The 15,406-nt window shown below is 42.9% G+C and overlaps 1 protein-coding gene across 1 annotated transcript in view; it reads left to right on the top strand.

Moving 5' to 3' along the window:
• NEURL1 (neuralized E3 ubiquitin protein ligase 1) overlaps nt 1–15,406 on the top strand; it is a 159,942-nt gene that overhangs the window by 100,037 nt on the left and 44,499 nt on the right. The window contains exon 4 of the mRNA XM_026069672.1: nt 3,382–3,703. Within this exon, the coding sequence (XP_025925457.1) occupies nt 3,382–3,703 (322 nt within the window). The remainder of the gene's footprint in view (nt 1–3,381; nt 3,704–15,406) is intronic.

Raw genomic sequence — 15,406 nt, 5'->3', positions numbered from 1 at the left:
ACTTGCATAACATATGTGAAGAATATGCATGCAGATCTTTCATCTGTGCACAAGGGATTTACAAGCAGAGCTCCTGCTGAATCTAAAGGGGAGTTCTCATGCGAATAATCAACAGGCTTCAGCAGAACCTGTACTCTAGGGATGGACGGAAACGCCTTTGCTTTTCTGCTGAGTCCCTCCTCCAAATGCCTTATTATTGTTTGTGCCTGTATAAAATGGCGTATTAAATCTTTTGTGTTTCTCACCATCTAAAGACTAACCATGAACCCAATCATCCAGGTTCTATAAAGTCTAAACTCACTTCAAAAACTAGAGGAAAGAAGTCATGAGATTTCATTTGGATTATTATTTGTTGTATTTTGGGTTTATTCTGAGATTTCTTTGCTGCTTTGGGTATCCCATCAAGCAGCCAGAGCTCTTCTTTCTTTGCCTCAGAGATGTTGGTAACAGCGTGGTTTCTTCCATGTGATTTGGGGCACTGCTCGGGGTGGGGTGAGAGTTTGTCAAAGGTAACACAAGGCTTTAAATGCAGGAGTCTGAATCTCTGTAATCAGCCATGGTTTGCCAGTTTGGATGTGGAATGCATCTGTTCMTCCCCTTCCGGTACCCAGTGGACCTCCCAAGCTTTTCTGCTAGCAGTGGTTGCTGAATAGAGAATTTGGCCCATCATTAACCATTGCCTTTTTTAGCAAAGCTGTGTATCCTTTGTCCAGCTGTGTCTAATTCTTGGCAGGCATTACACTCAATTTTAATTTGGATATTAGTTTGCCTGTGGTCAAACTGTGTTGAGAACTGTTTGTTTATAGGTGCTGATTAATACATGGAACATGTGCAGCCTAGATTACCATATGAATATTTACTTCATGCAGCCTGTGATTGCTGTAAAGTATTGGCAAGAGACTGTGAAAGAGTAAATTGTACGAATAACAATGAGGCCGTATTAATCTCGGTCCCAAGAGCTTTTAGGGTTTGCAGTATATTTGCTACAATAAATAATCCAGGCTTCTTCTTGGAGTGCGTGTATATACCCCATTTTGGCACATGCACGCCCCATCCACCCCCCTTCCACTGGGGGAAGGTGAATGATCCCATCCTATCCTGTCCAGAGATGTGAAACAGCAAATCTGCTTCGGTCCTCTTTATTGCCACCCCAGTGTCCATCCCACAAGCTGGAGCTTCTCAGGATTCCTGGGACTGAGGTCAGTTCTGAAGTGTTTCATGCTGATTGATGTAAATAGTTTAGATGTTTGACTAGGTTGAATAGGGATAAAGAGCAACTCTTGTTTAACTGCAGAACTATCTGTCCGTTGATCTTTTTTTTTCTTTTTTTTGAAGCCCTGAGGTGATTTCTCTGATACTTTAATTATAAAGCAGAAATCTCTAGGCTTTGAACAATGTCTTTGTTGTGAGACTGTTATGCCCACAAGGGCATGCGTTCCGGATTTGCCTTGGAGAGGAACATGTGAAAGAATAATGCAATATTTATAAATGTTATTAGAAGAGAATTCAGAAGTCCAAAGAAGCATGTCTCAAAGAATCCGTTGTAGAAAATCCTGTGCTTCCGGCTTCCAGACTGGGACATGAGCTGCAACCAGGCTTTTGTGGACAAAGTCCATTCCTGCAATTCCTCCCAGATCATGTTCGGAAAACACCTCATTCCACTTTAGTTGGATCCTCTTATAAGATAGCTGTGCCTTTGGTTTTTTCCACATCTAGAGAGGTTTCCAAGTCCAAGAAGCTGTCGTCTAGCACTCACAGAGGTGCCTGAAGATGTCATTTGCCTGAAAAATTATCATATGGGCAATTCTATCCCAGTTGGGAGGACAGACTCCTGTGCAACCCTCCTTACTGCGGCCTGAGACCGACAGTTGTGGTGGGTGTCAGAGCTGACAACCCTGTGTCCGTGCTGTGGCCAAAGGTCTGCTGTTCCCCTTGGGGCTGGACTCCTGACAAATCCCACCTTTCCACACTCGGTACTGACCGCACTTCATTGTATGCTCTGTCCCTTTTATAAGTGTTGTCCTCCCTCTCAAGGCTTCAGAGGCACATGTGAGCCATCCTGGACTGCTGTCCTACTCTGCATGACAGCATCTCATGTTGTCTTTCATAGCTGGTCGGCAGCGAGGCCTCTCCGCTAGAGGTTATGCTTCTGCAGGTTTTACTGCCTGCTCTTCTAGGTCCTCACTGTAATGACAAATGGTCAACACGGCCAAAAATTTAGGCCATAAGGCTTTTTCCTCATGGGGTCTTGTCCATTGATTTTTGGGTACGTTATTCATTTTCCAGTTCAGGGAGGCTTCTAGGTTGAAGTTAATAGAGGTTGTCACCAAATTTGTTGAAAAAAGTCACTCCAGTGATGAGAGATGAATTTAGCTTTTCAAAAACCCCTCTTTAGACAGCTCTTGTTGCAGTGGTGTGGTCTCCTGTTGGTTCTTCAACCTTTGGATATTTCAATCGTATGTTTGCTGCAGGTTCAGTGCATGAACAAAAACACCTATTATGTGTCAAGTGACACAAAGTAGCTATCCTGGACCCAGATCCTGGCTGGATCTGTGCTGACATACCGTATGCTGACAGGTGGAGTACAGATGTGTACAACATATCCTGAAAAACAACACTTATAGCTGAAGTGAACAGGTTTTCCACAGACATGCACAGCATATCCTGAAAAACAGCAATCAGACTTGAAGTGAGTAGGTGTTTCCCAGACATAAGACAACATCTACCGTTGTCTTCTAATTGTGTATTTAATATAATTAAATACTTCAAGTTGTGCTTTTCCACATACAAGTTATCTATGGCAAAGTTGTGATTTCATGCAATCTGACAAGCTAAACAGGGGCAAGATTGTCTTTTAGTTGGCTGGGAAACCTAGAAAACCCTATGGTGGTGACTGTGATTCTGGAGTCAGTGCTTTTCCCTCAGGTCATGAGAAAACCCGCTGTGCGAGCACTATGGTGGGGAGGGCTATGCTGCTGTAGGTGCTCTCTCAGCTGAGATATAAGATCCTGTGGCCGTTTCTTGGCACTTTTTGCAAGAGGACAGTTCTTAGGCCAAAAGGAATTACCCTAGAAATAGAAATGAGTCATAATGCAGCTGTAATTACATTTCATCTCTCCCCATAGATTTCATTTGATTTTTTTTTTTTTTAATATGAGCTTTGTCTCTTAACTGTGCAGCATTGCTACTTGCATTTAAAATAGCCGCAACAGTGTTTTGGTGGTGGGTAGAATGTTTCTTGAATCTAGTGGACTCATCCTTTGGGAGCTAAGCACTCACAGAGCTATGCAGTGACCTTCAGTGCTCGATGGCATGGAGCCTGTAGTGTGTAAATACACACTCGAGTGCCAAATGCTGTTATTGCTGCTGTTATCTTTGCAGATCACTAAAAAACAATGCTGCTGGAGTGGAGCTCTCCGGCTTGGGTTTACTTCCAAGGATCCGTCCAGGATTAACCCTGACACCCTGCCGAAGTATGCGTGCCCCGACTTGGTTTCCCAAAGTGGTTTCTGGGCCAAGGCTCTGCCAGAAGAGTTTGCGAACGAAGGAAACATCATAGCGTTCTGGGTGGACAAGAAAGGACGGGTTTTCTATCGGGTGAACGACTCCGCTGCGATGCTGTTCTTCAGTGGGGTGAGGACCGCAGAACCCCTCTGGGCTTTGATTGATGTCTACGGACTCACCCGCGGCGTGCAGCTCTTAGGTGAGTGCATTTCAGGGGGTACGGTCACATGATGTGGGGATCATGCCCAAGTCCTAGGCTGCAGGAATGATGCTGTCCCATCCCCTGTGATGGACCAGCCTGACGCGGTCCGTTCCACTCGCTGCGCTGAGTCTGAGGTGGGACAGAGGAAGGGAAAAGGATGTTATTCCTTCTCAGAGCATCTCACAGTCTGAGCCGAGATTAACTGGTGTTTAGAGTTTAGCACTTAAATATCATGCAAGTGGGAGGGTGGGAAACAACCACTACGATATATCACTAGAAGCCATCTATAAATAAATAGATTTCTGCTGAGAGATCGTGTGCTAACTAAACTATATTGGAGCACATTCTGGAGCATGGAATGTACTTTGTAAAACTTCCTTTTTATCTTACTTGCTGCTTTCCCCAAGCCAAAGTGGGGAAATGCATTTTAATTTTATGGATAATTCCTTCCTAGATGGCACTGTTATGATTTTCTGGCTGGGTTAGTGGACAGATTTATAATATGGATCTATTCCAAATAACCTGTGAGAAGCCGCTGCTGGTTTTGTTGGGATGTTGCTTTCACAGGGCAGGACTTGTGCAGAGGAGTTTGATTCATCCTCTGGAGCCTGAAGATCGGAAATGCAGTTGGGGTTAGAGTATGAGGAGTGCAGAGTGCCCACGTCTTCTGCCATCCTCACTTGAAACTGAAGTAGTTTGGCACTCCTGAGGAGTCAGTCTGGCTCCAGATGTGCACTGTCAAGGTTCGGGGTATCTGAGCTTATAGATCTTATACCAACTGAAAAGAGTTGCTGAGGATCCAGCTCAGTGGGCAGCTAGGTTAGTGGGGAACCAGAGATGTCAGCGTGCAGACCTAGAGTTGGCTTCTCAGTGTTGCTGGGGGACAAGTAATAGCACTTTTCCAGGTAACAGTAGTTTCATGGGTCTTGTTTTCACCGTGGGAAAAGTTAGGTGGTACCTGTTAACTGAACTTCCTAATGGAGATGAGATGATCCTGCTAGATTGAGGGAGATTCTGGCTTTTTCCTGTATTTTAGCCAGCTAATTCTGTTAAAACAACAAACCTTCTCATTTTCACGTTACGTACTGAAAGCTTTAATGAAGCCTCTTTCAGACAGTTCTGCCTCCTTCCTGCACTGTTTGCTGTATTAAAAGATATGGTGGCGGGACTGCCTATAGCAACCTGCACAGCAGGGAAGAAGAATCTTGGTTCAGGGGGTAGAGAAATGGCACTGACCTCACTGCAAAAACTACTGGCTCAAGATTGCACAATGCAGAGGAAGGAATTAAAGGATTTCTCAGCAGCTTTTTGCCTTTTTTTAGTAGTAGAAAGATTTATCTTTCGTTGTGAATCAACTTGAGTCAGAGCCACTAGGCAACTGTTCCTAGGCCAAGAAGGTGATATTTGAATTGAGATCTTGAGTTTGGTGATGTGTCATGTTCAGGATTCAGTTAGGAAGAGCTTGCAAATGACTCAGAGTCTCCCGGGCTGTTGCGAGATTTGGCACCTCATGATTCCTATGCCTGATTAATGAAGGCCCATAACTCTGGCTTATGTGCTTCCTTTCAAAACACTCAAGAAATGATTTCCTATCCCTCATCTGCTCCTGCATTGTTCCAGCATCTTCCACGTCCCTTTTCACAAGGAAAATGTGACTGTTACCAGCCACTGATTAGCCTCTAATTTAACAGGTTCCAGATTCTAATTGCGGCTCTGGTTGGTATAAACTCTCTGAATGAAGCAAGCAGCTTCTGAGTTTACACAGTTGGCGTGGAGCTCAGATACGTATTTATAGCATGTTCCAACAGCCTTCAGCAGGTTTTAATCCTAGCAACTGTGCCGAAACATCTTTGACTCGAGTCCTCTGTATCTCCATTCATTATTACACAGCACTAAAAATCCGAGCATTGAAAGCATCAGCTATGTTGCCTCTGGATCGTATAGCCATACCCACTGCAAAGCTCTGCATGCCCGTTTTAGTATAGCAGACCACACATATAGTACAGGACATCTTGCCAAAAACTCCAGGGACTTGACAAATGAATTTCATAGCTTAGCTACAAACATATGGTCAAATTCAGCCTGGTATGGCTTGCAGGGCATCTGATGGAGGGGATGCTGGCGTGGTATGTTGAACGGAAGAGCCTAGTATTTTACATGGCAGTTCAATTATTTCTTTTTTTCCCCCTAAAGAGGCTCCTTGTTCTTGAGCTTCATTATTTTGCTAATGGTTAATGCACTGCCTTTTTTTGATTTTGTGTGTACTTCACCCAAAGGTCTGAGCTTTGCCATTTCTAGTGGCTGTCCTTCCATTTTTCTTGGAAATATTCCCCTCTGACTCCCAAGAATGGAACTTCCCTTCCAAACTCACGCTTCCCGAAGCAAAGACATGCAGCAATAAGTCTTCTGTCAGTGCAAGTTCCCATCTCTGCAGTGAAACTCATAGGGTATGTGTTGGGGTTGCAGAGTGCAGCACGCTGGTATCACCAAATTGTGCCTGCAGATGAAAGCAAAGATCATTTCCTTGTGCTTATGGCTTTACCCATAGCATCAGCCCTACTGATAATTACTCATGTGTAATTACTGCTGTCGATACATAGGCATACGTGTGGCTGTTGCAGGAGTTCCTGGGTGTGAATGGCCTTGCTTTATGGTCAGAAGCAGAGGATTTTATGCAGCTTCTTTGCCTGCTTCATTTGCTACTGAGACAGGTAAAAAATCCTTGCATAGTCCACTGACTCTTGGCCAAAGGGAGGTCAGGAACTGAGTTTTGACCACCTTTCGGCTGTCACTGGTGAGTGAACAAAAGAGCTTGGTCTAAATCTTCCTTGAAAGTGCACCGGTTCACACTAAAATGAACTGCAGTGCTCCCGTGGTCRGTAACACTAATACTGCTTGCTCTCCTTGCCTCCACCCACACTATATAGATGAAAAAGCTCAAATTCACACCACGAGCTTGTGCCCTGAGCGCACGGCCTCAGCTGGTTTCCTGCCGCGATGTAAAGGCCCCGTTTAGGCAAGGTTGTTGCAAGTGACTGCATGGATGTTGGGTGATTCAGGGCATGAGTTTCAGCATAGATGCAGGCTTAAGTGACCTGTAAACATACCCTTATACAGTGACTCTCCTGCTGACATGCTCAACTTGTAGGCAGAATGGTTTACAGCTCTGCTTCCCTTTTTGGGCAGCTAGTTTTGCACAAGTGCACTTTTACATTCCAGGATGACATGGGGTAATTTGAAGTAATATTTACTACAAATGTGGTTTAGCCTTATGTTATCACTTCAACATACACACATGCTCATTCACACTTCAGAAAGAGTCCGAGAAAAACGGAATATAAGCAGTCTGCTGCCTCCCTGCTATAATAAAGCATTAAAAAAAAAAGAAAAGGAGAGGACCAGCTGTTTAACTCCTGGGGCCGTCAGATCCTTGCAGTGAGGATGGCAGCGCAAGGGAACCAAATGGTGGTGTCTCACATTAACTGGCTTGTGCCAAGCRCTCGGCTAGTGAGACTGGCGTCGACTAAGAAATGTTAATATAGTCTCTCTGTGGATTCCCTGCAGGACAGCAAGGGTGGCAGCTTTTCTTAGGGATGTGTAAGGCAAAGAGGAATGCATGTTTTGGGCATATTCCTGTGTCTTTTGGGGTGGGATTCCAGGTTTTCCCACTGTATGGTACCTTGTTGAAAATTGCCCTATTTTATTGGTAGTAAATATTGTATCACAGAATTACAGAATAGCTGAGATTGGAAGAGACCTCTGGCAATCATCTAGTCCAAGTATCTAGTATGTTTTCTTCCAAACTACAACAGATGCGTTCTAAAAATATGGAAAAATGGGACTGCAAGAAATTCTGATTTCAGCACACATCCCCACYGCTCTGTTTCCAATGAGATAACACATAAGGAACAGCCTGTTGGTTTTCCTCTTAGTCCCATTCGTTACTAGTATGGTCAAAATCCAAACACCTTTACTGTTAATTATTCTATTCACACTCTTCTGCCATCCATCTGTATTTTTATTCAGCCAGTATTACACAGTAGTCTTGGTACTTTTGCTAGTAAAAAATTGGAAAACCAAATATAATTATATTTACGYTGGCCCACCAAAGGGCACCTGTTGAAAGCAAAGCTTCACCAACTTCTTGTAATATAAAATACGTGAAAAGCTAGTAAGACCTTGCAAAGCAGAAAAATTTTAAATGTACACACATTAAATTTTGCAGAAGTAGAAACTGTATGAATACATACATCAAGCATAAGGGTATATACAGATTCGACTAGAATTAACTGGAAGAGCTGTATATTACACAAGATATTTGGGGAATCTTCTTTCTCCAGATTCACTTTCTAGCTTTTTGTCACCTCATGTTTGCAAAGTATCAAAAGTTGAAATATGAACTGATCATGGAGGGAGATTTACCCTTCCTGAGATTCAAGCTAGTGTAAATTTGACAAGGAAATTGCACGTTTTGTAGGGAAGGAAGGAAATGTTTTTCTTTCTTTACCCATGTCAGTTCTTGGGTAAATTGAATCTCTGACTCGAGGGTACCTTTAGAAGCAACATTAAATAAGCCCCAAATGAGGTGGATTTATGGGCAAATTTCAGATGTGAATGGTGTAAGACTGAAAAATGTAACTTATTGCATGCATCTTCAGTTTTACCACGTGGTTACTACTATTTTGGTTTTCATGAGCAAAAGCTTCATTTTCCATTGCCCACAGGAAATCATTTCTGTTGCTACCCTGACCCATGCCAATGAGCACGCTCATCTTCTGAGACTGCTTCGCGCTAACTGAAATTGGATAATCAAACGCGACTGCAGTGAACATTTATAGTATACTGCGTGAAAGTGGAAGCTGTAAACTATTTGCCCTCCCTGTGAAAGTTTGTGACGAGCTGATGCAAAAGAATAGTATGTGTTTAAACAGAGTCCTCCTTAATGAAGGGAAGATATATGCCACCTGCAAACAGTCACTTGTCATTGTTTTTCYGCATCTCCTAAGGGGAGAGAGAATTTCAAATGCTCATGAAGTTTTATTGTCTGTAGCTGTTGTCTCTGCAGCTGCAGGAAGCTCTCTAACATAACTAGAAATGTGAAAACAGTTTAATAAATAACTCATCTGTTGCCATTTTAATCAATCCCTGCTTTGCCTTAGCACATAGGAGGGACATATTTTTCCAAATGTGATAGGGACCCAAGAGTTAGCCTGCAGCCCCGAGGCAGCTCCTTGTGTCCAAAAGTTGTTCCATATATTTTACCACTGTTGCTCTTAGGTGTGTCTACCCGTTGCTCTCACCTGAGCTGGCTGCCCTTGGAGCCTCGGCATCACTAACCATGAACAGCCACGACAAAATCTGGCRCGTGATGTGTTATTGTTGCTATGTACATCATCCAAAGCTGTGTCCCCGTCAGCGTCAGGAGAACACGCAAGCAAACCTRGGTAGAAAGAAACTCGACAGTGATTATTCTGGCTCGTATTGTCCAGACTGAGAAAAAYGAAGACTTTAACAACACAGGATAATCAATGGAAAAATAAATTCTGTGCTTTATAAAGTTCCATTAGTTCTGGCAAGCTGCAATATTGTTCCTAACACAGACAAGAAAAGCTATAAAATAATATTTTCCATGTTACCCATAAAAGCACAAGGAAACATGGCAATTCTGACAATTGTAGGTGYTGTATAAYATATTGGTATGTGAATGCTGTAGTCTAGACACAGACAATGCAAAGGTAGGCCCCTGTATTTAAAAAAAAAGACAATTTCTCRTTAAATATCTTCTGATTATTGATTTAGTGGTTGCTTTGAAGAAGTAAGTATTGCTGGTTTGCACTAAGAAGTTTACCYTGCTTTTGCTAAGTGTTACTATTTTTTAGCAAAAGCAGGGAACTTTTAGTCTGGAAACAGTGATTTCAATTCAAAGGTACTATACTTTGAACCTAATTTTACTTCTTCTAAAGGCAAAAACTACTGGAATAATTGGATATATACTGAATTGATTAAAGAGCTATAATTARTTACAGAAGTTTCTGGTATAGACAGGGCCTTAGAGCATAAGAACAGACACTGCTAATGGAGCAGTATGTTCTTTTGAGGAAAACTTTCAAAGAACTACTTGTGTTAGAAGAGAATTTGGTATTTTGGTTAGAACTATTGGATTTTCACGACTATTAGGATAAGATAGCTACGTTGTTCTTTGAAAAATATATTCTCCTAACTGATGCTTATGTAGCATAGAGTTGTATTTTCCTTAGTTTGTCTATTGGGGTTCCTATTATAAATCTGTAAGTAACAGAAGTCTTCAGAAAAAAAGCGGAGAGAATATATTAGAGTAGGGAGTTAAACTTTGCAGCTTTCCTCATAYCTTCCTTAAAAATATTCAGCAAAATCATTTAAACTCTACAAAACCTTATGTCGTAATGCTGAAAGCTAACTCCATTCATAAACATAGCTTGACAAAGAGTGGATTTACCCCAGTGTAAGACAGTTGAACTGGAGGTGAGTTCGGGATGCAAAAAGCTAATCTGGTAGAAGAATGAGTGTTTATTGCTCTAATCTTGCAATTCCAGCTGTTCCAGCTGAGGAAGGCCTGTTCTCCTAAGCCTATATGACAGATGACAGCTAAACATTGCTCATATGATAAAACTAAACACAGGCTCTGTACAGTATGTCTCTGCTGGCGTGAGATAGCACTTTGTCATTTCAACATCTAATTGGTATCACAGCTGCTGAATATGCAGTTTACCATACAGAGGACATGATTTCGTTATCCCTGTAGGCCTCTGGGTTATTAAAAAAGTTAGACACCTTTAACAAAATTAAATTGGCTTTAACATCCGTATCAGCAACAGAGCTAAAAATGAGATTGCTTTGAACTCCAAAGTCCCCATTTGTTTTTCCAAGCATTGTAAGCAGAACTGCTCAGTCTAGAAATCCTTACTTACAGCCCTGCTCTATTTTCAGTTATACCAGCCTAAACTTGCAACCACCTGTGGAGTCGCTTTGGTTTTGCACTGTGAGCAGAATCTTGTCCCTGGTTTTTACTCCTTCATTACTTCTCTGGTGAAACCCCGAGCACTGGAAGCTCCTGCTCCAGGCTTTGCTTGGCYGTCCCAAAGAGACAAAACAGTTTTGACTGAGGGAACCTGTGCCAATCCAAGCTAGGATTTCGTAGGCAGCAGCAGCCCCTCTGTTCATCAGCTGTATGTGACTCTTCTGACCTGTAAGGTATGCAATCCATACGACTGGGTCTCTGTGCAAACAACACTGTGCAGCTTCAGGGTTGTCTAGATAGAAAATGTACTGAGTCAAATAATTTCTTAAAAGTAATTTTCAGTGATACTTCAAGGGCAGTCAAATGCAAGGCATCACCAGTGCTCTGGACCTGGGTCAGGATAGCTGGGAGCATGCRTGGAGGAGGTATCTCTGCTTGCCCCATGCCTGTGCTCCTCCCCAGGAATTGACTTTACCGGCTGCTGAAGGCAGAGCCCGGGGACAGGTGGGCCTTGGGTCTCACGCCACACTGCTCTCCTCCTGTCCTCAACTTGCTGCAGCCTTTTACAGCTTTAGCCTGACGATATCGTCTTGGGGCCCAGTACTGCTCCAGGAGAGTTTTGCCGTTAACTTTACTAAGGTGCAGGCTGTGTACCCCAAGAATCCCAAAGTTGGCTTCCACAGAACAGTGTGAGATGTTTTCATCCTTCCAGTTGCATTTCAAGTCCATTTGCTGCTTTTAGCTGTGTCAGTCCTTCCAAACTTCTGTTCTTGTGTGTCTGGATGCATACTTGGCCTGGCATATCACAAAAGGACTGCCATGGTGCCGCACTGAAGGTCTACTGAATCCATTGCCCTGTCTCTGACAATGGCCAGCACCTCTAGGTCTTGCCTGGAAAAAGTTTTTGTAAGTGCGAGTGTTATTTTCCTTTGCCTTTCATGTTTGGTCATGTTTAGCTGCAACTTCTGTTCTCCGAGATACTTCTACCTGCATCAGATCGGCTGCTGTAACTAGGGATAAAAGATTGATAGATGAGATTGCTGACCACGGACTCAAACCTTGTACCACTGACTAGGATGAAAATTTCCTGTGATGCACCTGGCTACCACTGTGACCCTTCACAGAAAATTAATTCTCTTATGGGGAAAAAAAAAAATCCTTAATTGCTCTATCTTCCTTTARGAGGATAAAGACCGTTCCAGGGAAAAAGCCTTTAGAATCCAATAATCCTATTCCCATGTCAGTACCGTGCCAGTAAGCACTGCGTCACTTTTATGGAAAGAACGGATGCCTTTAACATCTTTAATGCAGAACATCCCCCTTTCTCTGCAGCCCCGGAGTGGGGAGGACTGCAGCACTGCAGAGCTGTGTAGATGGCTACTTGAACCAAGGAGACTGATGACAATTTGATCAAAGTGTTTCCAAAGGCAATTACATTTCTTCATCCTCCTTCTGCAGTGCTGTTTTCCTGGCTGTTTTTGTTTGTCCTCTTCAGTGTCTGGAAACCGCATCACCCTCCCGAACCTTTCACAGGCATCAGCAGACCACTTTGGTAGGGTCTCCAGATCTTGACTCTAATGCTGCTCAGGCAGGTGGAAGGAAATTGGCCTTACATTGAAGGTCAGTGCAAGAAACAACTGAACAGAAAACTGAACTGATGGAGAATTTCACTGCAGAGCTRCGGGGACTGGCAATGTCAGCTCAACCTAATTAGCTCACTCAAGTATATAAATAATTTGGTCATAGGCCATACTTACTATTATGACTATTCATATTATAATTTCTAGTGCTTCAGTTCTAGATGTGAGACCTAAAAGACCAATGCTCTATAAAAAATGAATAAGTTTCAAAGAGCCTACAGTCTAAATAACTACTAATGGTAAGGCAAAAAGCAGTCTATTTTGGTAGGCAAATGGATGAAAGCTGATTTAGGAGAAATTCAAACTGGAAGTAAGATACTGGTTTTCAAATGTGTGTAGTTCCCAGCTGGACTGATTACCCAGGGTTGGGGTCACGTTTTCAGTTGCTTGGAAAAGACTATTTAGGCTCCAGGAGCTGAATTCAACAAGACAGTTAAATACTTACCAACTTCATATGCATATGTGGTTGTATCCTGTGTGCCAGAAACTAGGTGTATGCTTGAGTAAGTCTGTTAATTCACATTCCTGAAGAGAGGTATGTGCTTAAGTTCCCTGCTCCACTGTTTTCTTCTCCATCTGCTAGTTACTGGGTTCTGTGCAGGGTTTGCTAGGTCAAAACCTGTGGTCTGTGGTTAATCAGTAATCGATGGCTGTGCAGGTATTAGGCTCTATGCTCAGTGGTTCTTCTGGCCTGAGAAACAAAGACTGTTTTAGTAGTGGATTTGGAGGAGAGTGGAGTCAGGTAGCTCAGGACGGCATGGGTCACTCTGGACGCCTGGTGTGTTCCTTGCTGAGAAGCCAGCTCTTTTTTCAGGTCAAGTACATACCACTGACACTGTCTCTAGCAAAGAGTTTATGAATATGCAGGAGAAAAACACTCCATGGAGAAATACCTAAGTCAGATGTGTTTCTTACATCCCAAATTAGATTGGTGGCTTTTCATTCTGCTCTTGATAACACCTATCCCTCTTTGAGCAAAGGCACTTTCTATGATATAGTGAATTTCTTATAGAAGTCTTCTGCTAATACCACTGCCAGATCTATCAAAAGGATGCTTTGGTTGAGGGTGAGGAGAGAGTAGATACTCTTTTGTTTGTCAGTAGTTTGCAATGGGGGTTTCACACCCCTCAATCTGTATCTGTGGAATTTGCTGCCAGATAACTCCCGTCTGTTGAGTTGCCCTTTAGAGTCTAATATTCCACTTAGTAGCATTTCCAGCCTGCTTGGTAGAAAAAAAAATCTTTAAAATATGAACTGAGTGTAGCATTTTCCAGCAGAGGGTTTATATGTGACAGACAGTCTAGAAAATTAATGTAAATTAATTACAAACATTTTTTAAAAAGAACTAGTTATGCCTCCCAGGATCACTTTTATGGCCAAGCATTTAGAACTCAAATGGCCTGACTTTGGTTCAGCTAGATTCAAAGTGAATTCAACTGATATTTGATCTGCTTTAAAAGTTTTGCTGGCAACAACAGAAGCGAGAAAAAAAAAGCCTTAGCCCCCCTCTGCGATAGGCACGCGGGTAAATGACCGCCAGGGAGGTGGTGCTGCTTTGCTGGTAGGAGAGCTTCTGGCAGACTTTGCTGCGTCTCTGTTGTTCTTGGCTGGCACAGGTCACCCTTCCTGCAGCATAAGCAGTGACTGAAGGTAAGCAGGGTGTCCAACCACGGGACAAACCTGGGGAGCAAGTCGTTCCTGTCCTTAGCTGAAGGGTGAAAACGAACTAGCTAATGACAGCAGCTTCTCAGAGTGCTCCGGGTAGGTATAAAGATAACTTCAGTATCATTACTGGAAACTTTCATTAYTGATCATTCTAGCGTAAGCGTTTTCCGGTGCGTATTTGTGGTCACCACTTGTTTCTCGTGCCTCCCCRGGTCCCAGATGCTGATGGCTGCTGTCGCCTCCTCAGGGTGTTCCTTTTGGCAGCTATTTGACCAAGCTATTATTTTATGGTATATTTAGTTCTCTTTAATCTTTCCTTACTGTCAATCTCCCCAGTCCAATAATCATGTTTTTTTTTTTCTTTACCACAGCCTCCATATCCTGCTGTCATTCTAAAAATGCTTCTGTGATATTAAATCTTTTCCAGTTATATGATGAGAATTAATTCATTTTGACACAGCCTTGAAAATCTGATTCAGTTTCTTTTTTTGGTATCTCAGTCACAGTCCTTGATCACAAATCAGCATGAATCAGAATTTCCCAGATTATTATTTTCTCGGAAAGGCTGATTGCAACCCTGTCTCCATATTTAATATCCTTTTTCTGACTCTGGTGGAGCCAAACAGTCGAGGCTGCTGCAGTTTTGTTTTGAGACCTGTCCACTCTTCTGTCTTTCGGTGTCACAAGTGAAAAAGGGGGTGACACAAAAGAATATCTCAGGCCAGTTTTAGTGTTGCACTTTCCCATTATCAGGTAGCTGAGTCCACGCTCTGTAGCATGAAGATGGCTACAAAAACTCTCAGGATTTATTTCTCTGGAGGCTAAGAAATCTTGTCACAGGTGGGGAAGGAACACGGTGCCTTTATCAGCTCATGCCAGGAYGTGAGAATTTAGTAATGACGGGTTTTCAAACCAGCTGCGCTGTGCTGAGATCATCTGCCGAAATGTGCTGTTTTGAAACACTTTCAGATAGGTTTTGAATCCTTTGGGGTCCAACTCCTTAAATGAATAGCTTAGAGTTACTAAAAGTGGACCAGAATGAAAAATATATGGGAAGTACTCTGCTTGGTGCCCTTACAATTCATTTATTCTCTCCAATATATGTTTGTCTCTCAAATATTATATCTGGAGGCCAGAACCATGTTGGCTGCCCACTGAAAGGGTCGGGAAGGAACCTGGGGTGATTTTAGTCTGTCGATTCTGCGTTGAGCTGCTCTGTGGCCAGTCAGTGTTTGAAGGTTAATTTTCGTGGTCAGAGAGGGGAGGCAGAGGACAAGACATGAAGTTAGGATTCAGCTCCTGATTCAAGCCCAAATTTCTTGTCTTCCTGAGACAAGTCACCTAAGTGCCTGCTTTCTGTGGGATAGGGATATTGCTTTCCTTCCTCACAGGGGACTG

The sequence above is a fragment of the Apteryx rowi genome, unplaced genomic scaffold (assembly GCF_003343035.1).
Source record: "Apteryx rowi isolate R43461 unplaced genomic scaffold, aptRow1 scaffold_3, whole genome shotgun sequence".
Lineage (NCBI taxonomy): Eukaryota > Metazoa > Chordata > Aves > Apterygiformes > Apterygidae > Apteryx > Apteryx rowi.
The sequence above is the reverse complement of the archived record's forward strand: the minus strand, read 5'-3'. Positions and strand labels throughout refer to the sequence as shown.